The sequence below is a fragment of the Phyllopteryx taeniolatus genome, chromosome 1 (genome assembly GCF_024500385.1).
Source record: "Phyllopteryx taeniolatus isolate TA_2022b chromosome 1, UOR_Ptae_1.2, whole genome shotgun sequence".
Classification (NCBI taxonomy): Eukaryota; Metazoa; Chordata; class Actinopteri; order Syngnathiformes; family Syngnathidae; genus Phyllopteryx; species Phyllopteryx taeniolatus.
This window is the reverse complement of record NC_084502.1, coordinates 40,152,668-40,158,880: the sequence shown is the minus strand read 5'-3', so window position 1 is coordinate 40,158,880 and position 6,213 is coordinate 40,152,668. Positions and strand designations below refer to the sequence as shown.

At 47.7% G+C, this 6,213-nt stretch overlaps 1 protein-coding gene across 7 annotated transcripts in view; it reads right to left on the bottom strand.

Moving 5' to 3' along the window:
* Positions 1–6,213, bottom strand: part of LOC133487863 (nuclear receptor coactivator 3-like) — an 85,566-nt gene that overhangs the window by 1,571 nt on the left and 77,782 nt on the right. For 5 of the 7 annotated variants that reach the window (XM_061795096.1, XM_061795079.1, XM_061795089.1 and 2 more), the window contains 6 exons: positions 4,339–4,569; positions 4,149–4,248; positions 3,903–4,074; positions 3,319–3,636; positions 2,936–3,016; positions 2,207–2,432 (listed from right to left, as the gene is read on the bottom strand). In XM_061795096.1, coding sequence (XP_061651080.1) covers positions 2,207–2,432; positions 2,936–3,016; positions 3,319–3,636; positions 3,903–4,074; positions 4,149–4,248; positions 4,339–4,569 — 1,128 coding nt within the window. The other 2 variants (XM_061795121.1, XM_061795130.1) reach the window with 2 other exon arrangements.

The following is a 6,213-nucleotide window of genomic DNA, read 5'->3' as shown; positions in this document are numbered from 1 at the left end:
ACTGACATAGCCATTAAAACATATCTGTTGAAAGACAGTGGGAGCCGTTGGTGAGATCCCACTTGACGTCCCAGGTGATGGTGGTTCCCAGGAAGCGAAGGAGTACATGATTGAGATGGGGGAGTCTGTGAGGGTGAGGGGGCACTGTGGGGCTGTGACTTTTCTGAAGTTCTCAATCTTCTCCTTTCTGGGTGCTAAGCTCTAGGTTGTTGCTGTTGCACCAGGACACCAGCCGGCCCACCTCGCACCTGTAGGCAGACTCATTGTCGTCCGAGATAAGCCCGATGAGGGTAGTGTCATCCGGAAACTTGATAATTTTTACGGATTGATGGCTAAGAGGAGCAGCAGTTGATATACAGGGAAAAGAGCCAGGGGGAATATACACAGCCCTGAGGGGATCCAGTGCTGATGCTAAGAGTGTCTTTTCCAGCCGTACAGGCTGTCAGGAAGTCTGATCCACCTGCAGAGGGCGTTGGGCACCTTGAGCTGGTAGAGCTTGCCCTGGAATAGAGCTGGGACGAGGGTGTTTAAGGCAGAGCTGAATCCACAAGCAAGATCCTGGTGATGCTACAGAATGGAGCGGAGGACCAGGATGACTGTGTCTTCTACAGCCCTGTTGAGTCTGTAGTCTCTAGGAGGGGGGAGGAGATTGATTTGAAGTGGGGCATGACTACAGACGTCAGGGCCACACGTCTGTAAAAGGCCTATCTCACTGGCACAGATATTGCCAAGACTGCAGAGACTGATCAGCAGCGGAGACTCCGGGACCAGACTAGGGAGACGTCTCCAGACAGCGTGACAACCAATTCACTGTATACAGGAAGTCCTCGAGTTACGACGCACCCGACCTACGACATTTCGACTTTACGACGCCCGTGCCTCGTCCGCCATTTTGTCCCAGCACCATAGTGTTTCTGCTTAGCTAGTGCATAGGGCATAGTGCTTGCCTGTGTTTGTGCGGCAGGAGTATCTTTGCCTTTTTTGCCCTCCTTTTTTCCACACTCTCAGCAGTAATGGTAAGTACAGCATCTTATTTTTATATTTTAATGTATTTTAGTTTCTTTATACGAAGTGTTAACCTTTCCTGCTACGGTTACCTGACCGTGGTCGACGTAGGGGTTAACTCCCTTCTCTCGTTGCACAGCTGAGCTGGGTTGCGGCAACAATAAAGGCACGAAGCACCGATTTGCTGCTTTAATGGCTTTATTAGCTCCTCTGCACATTCAACGTCAACGGGTCCTCCGCTAATCGCTACTCTTCCCCGGTCGCCGTCACTACACTTGCCACTGTACACACTCGCACCGGCGCGCACTCCTTCCTCCTTCGCAGTCCCGCCGGACGACGCCTGCACAGTCCCGTCTCACTCACACATCGACGCACACGCCCACACACACTGAGCTTGCTGTCACGATCACGTGGGACAATACCCGTAACAGAAGTATTTCGCCGTAAATTTTGACTTTAACGGTGAAATCCGACTTACGCGGAAAATCGTGTTACGTCGCCAGTGTAGGAACGGAACTCGTTCGTAAATCGAGGACTTCCTGTACAATATATATTCTTTAAAATTGTTTACTGTGTATTGCGTGTGTGTGTGTGTGCGCTCTGCGCTCAACAGGCGGAGCGGAGACACCGGGACAGTCCAGTTTCAGAGGTTGACATAGCCATAATTAGGTGTACATCCTGCTCGTGGATTGACAGAGCGGAGGTGAATGGGGAGGAGGTCATTGGAGACCATTGGGATAATGTCAGGGGGCGTGGGGGTGTCCAGAGAGCTGCCAAGGACCGATGGGCGATCGAAGTGAGAGTAGTGGGTGATAAGGGTCTGGGCGAGGTCGTTCACACCTTAGGGGACTTTAAGGCTTATAGTTAGTAATTTGACCAAGTATAGGTTCCTAAGAATATTACTAATGGACGAAGTCGCAAATGCAGAACCACGCATATGTGGGGGTTTACCACATTTAAAAAAATAAATTTTATGCTTGCAATTAGTTTTTGTGTTCAAATGTGTTTACAATGTGTTTGAGTAACTTTACATGTTTAAAGCATGTGGGAAGGGTAAAATTATATACGAAGAAGTTTTTTTATATGGTCTATTCACATATTGCGAGTGCGTCTTGGTTCACGCTTCTCTCAACCTTTCATAGTTCAGAGACTCACCACCAGGGAGTAGCATTCTTCTGCTGATCTGCACCAGTGAACTCACCATAATTCCCTCCGTAGTTAAACTGCTGTGGACCGGGCTGACCCATGTTTGGCCCTCCTACACTATTGTCCATGCCGCCAGGAGCTGTGACGTTTGGCGGGGGGCTGAATCCACCCGCAGCTGCCTGTTGCTGCTGCATCAGCATCATCATGCGCTGCCTTCTCATCTGCATGGTCACCATTTCCCTGCTGCGCTGAGCCATCATCTGAGCATTCAAGAAACCCTGCTGGGAGAACAATATTTAGAGCATTTGAGGAGGTCTGTTATGTGGCAAGATGTTCATATGAAGTATACTGCAAGGAGGAAGCACTGCAGTTTGTGGTTAGCGCGTCTGACTCGCTGTCTAGACGTTCCGGGTTGAAATCTGTATTCAGGCTCTCCTGTGTAGAGTTTGTATGTTTCCCATGCTTTGCATGAGTTGTCTCATCCAAAAATAAGAAGTTCTAGATAAATGTTCAACAAATGTGAATGTGAGTCTCAGTGTGAATATCTGTTTGCCTAAATGGCCTGACAAGCTGGATATGACAAAAATTGGATTTGGGGCTGGCAGTTTGAACAAGGCCTTGCACCCTCCCATTGATTGGCGACCAGTCCAGGTTACACTGCGCCTTTTACCCAACATCAGTTGGGATAGGCTCCAGCTCACCCGCCACCCTGATGAGGACAAGCGGAGGAGAATATGGATGTATGGACGGATGGACAAGTAAAGTTTACTGTTGTCATGCCCACCTGCATAGCTGGCCTCATGCCAGGGTTGCCTCCAGGGTTCTCCATCTTCATCCCCATGGACTGCCGCGTCTGATTCATGAACTGAACAAGGAAAAAGGTTTTGGATTGTATTAATAATACTGTACAATAATAATACATAATGATCTTATGCAGATATTAAGGTTACTCTTTAAGGATGCTCATAACAGTCTTTTTACAATTAATAAAAGCCTTGTAAGAGGTTCATAAAAACATTAACATCCAGTTTCCATTTAAATGTAAAATGGAACCAAACTTAAATATGATACTTTCTTCATCAATGGCATGCATGCAATTTTTAATATTTAACAACTTACTAACTTAACAATTTACATATAAAATGCTTGTTACGATTTGATACATACCTGCTGACCCTGCAGCCTTTGTTGCAACTGGAGTCTCATGGGTTTGTTAGCACTCATCATCCTGGGCCTTATCATGTTGGTACGAGGGTGACCCATGCCCCCCATGCCAGGGAAACTATTACTTTGGCCTATTTGAGACAGCATGGGCCCAAATCCCCCTTGCTGAGGCTGTCCCTGCATAGGATTCCCGGCATAGCCAGTCTGGATGGCGATGGTAGGGGGTCCGGGATAGCCTTGTCCATAAAGAGGTTTCTGGTCCAGTACCAAGGAAGGTTCTTGTCCAGTCAAAGGCTCCAGTGGTTGCTCTGCTCCCTGGGTCTGAAGGGAGAGACAGCAACCTGACCAAATATTCTCTGTCTTATTGATGAATTTTCTGTTTGCTAATGCAGCAGAGTTGAATCTCTCTGGGCTCATTTATCTCACTTCATTAAAATGAACAGACAGAAAACTTAGAGTGAAGAGTGAAGTGACTTAAATTAATCACAGTTAGGAATCATGACAAGACGGCTGTTTTGTAATTTACTATTACTCCTAAATGGCTTTCTGGAACTCAGAGACGGTTTTGTTCTATTCCCACAAACTACCTGGCTGACAAGGTCTGGGATGCCAAGAGCCCTGTCTATCTCCTCAAGAGCGGTGCCATCTGTGTTGTTCAAAAGGGAATCCAGCTGGTCTAGGAGCGCCCGCTCGTCGCTCTGACCCTCGCTGGTAGTGGGTGGTGCCAGAAGTTCATCTAAGGTGTTTGCAAACTGGCGTCTGTGACGAATGCACACATGGATGAAGTTTTTTTGCCTCTTAGGAAAAAATTCAATGAGGTGGGCTGCAGTCACCTGTTGCCTTCCATGCCCATTAGAGCGTCCGGCCATGAGGGGTTGGGTTGGCCCTGCTGGCTGAAGGAGCTCACACTCATCACCATGTCAGTGGAGCCACCTTAACCACAAGACAATGCAAAGTTATTTCACACTTAAACAAGAATGGTTAATATATAATTGACAGGCCAACGTGAATACAGCAACATACCCATATCCATGAGCTGCTGCTGCAACATCGACCTGGACCCTGGGTTACTGTTAGAGCGGCTCACCATGGGGCCTGTAATCATTCCCTTGCTGCCGTTGAACTCCATGTTGGGACGCATCATGGAAGAATGAACAGATGAACCCACTGGACTGGTACTGGAGCGGGAAATACCCCAGTCTCCAGACCCCCCCATGGGAGACCTCTGGGCAACTATAGCCCTATTCATTGGTCCTGGTAATAGTGAATATGTACACAAGAATCAGTCACGATTATGTCTGGTATGACATGGAATTCATTTAACATTGTCGTGTAACGGACATGCCCTCACCGATGATACCGTGACCCCCAACCCCGGACTAAGCTGCATCGCTGCCTCCGCTCCCTCGCTGTGACAGGCAACCAAAAGGATGCCTGGTTTATCTCACACGGACGCTAAATGAATTGCCAGCCAGTCCAAAGGAGCTCATCAAAGCGGAGGCGAGGAATCCTGACTCCTCACCCCGGACCTTAAGTTAATTAGCATTTACTTCAGAAACCTGCGCTCCCAGTCATCAGGAGACCCCCTGGGTGTGCAGGGCTCAAGATACTGACGCAAAAAGCTTGAAAATCCGCTCATCCCCATGCCAAGATAAAGTTCAAAAGACCATTTATCCTTTGAAATACAATTTGTTAAGACATATGTTCCTTCTGTCTGGGACAATGATTGGAGCACTACTGACACCCACAGGCGGTGGAAAGGTACTACAATTCCAGAGGAATTAATCACAATCTTCACTGGATATGATATTTTAAGAACTTTGCATTAGGCCCCCAGTGTTACCATCACAACAGTGTCACTAGTGAATGTATTTCTGCAAATTTGAATGTCTGATGTCAAATCTGCTTGTCAACCGGATGAGATGTTTCTCCCCACACAACACAAATGCCACATTGCAAATATTAGTGTTCTCAACAACCACATACAATTTAAACATTCATAACAGGGATTAAAGAAGATGTGCGTGTGACAATGCAAAGCTGGAAAATTGTCTCGTTATTTTAAATACAATAATTACTATTTTATCCCACTGGTTTTAAACCACAAAATAATCCTAGGCTGGAAAAGTAATATTAGTCCATCTTCCCTTTGGACCCGAAGGGTGGGGGGGACCACCCCTTTTCGGCTGGGCATAAAGGCTGGAGCCCCCTTTGTTGGGCGCGCTGGTTTGACCAACTTGCCGTAAACTGGCTCAGCCAGGAAGCCCCATCTCTCACCACGAGGTGGCGAGGACACATCGGACCCTTCCCCGCCGCAGGGCATCCTGCCAGCGCGCTCCCGAGCTACCCTTTTGGGTGCCTTGGGCAGCTCACGGGCAAGCTTCGTTGGGAAGCAAGCAGGCGCCGCCCGTCTGCTCCGAGCGCCTTACGAACAGCGGCACCTGGGCTCCAGCCGCCCCGCCTGGGAACTCTTTTTCCTGCTCTTTTGTTTTTCTTCCTCCTTTCCCGCCAAATCCACCTGTTCCCTGTGCGGACCGGACTGGCCAAACATTCGGGAGATCGACCAGACTGCTTAAATTGTGTTCCACGCATGTAAGTCCAACCTGCGGTCTACTAAAAGTACAGATTAGTGCATATTTGGGTTTGAATTAACGAGAACAAGAACCCCCAGCTATATGCATTTTCATCTCATGCTCATTTCCACCGTCACATCACAAGTCAGTCTCCTTTGCCAATTTGTTTGTCTGTCCTTTGTTATGCTTTTCCCTGCATTGTTTCCCTGGAGATTCCCATGTTAGATCTCATGAAATTTTCTATAAAAAATTCACTACCTGTATCATTTTTGTGTGTTTCGGTTTGACAACAGACCTCTGGTTATCAAGAACTCATATCTAATTC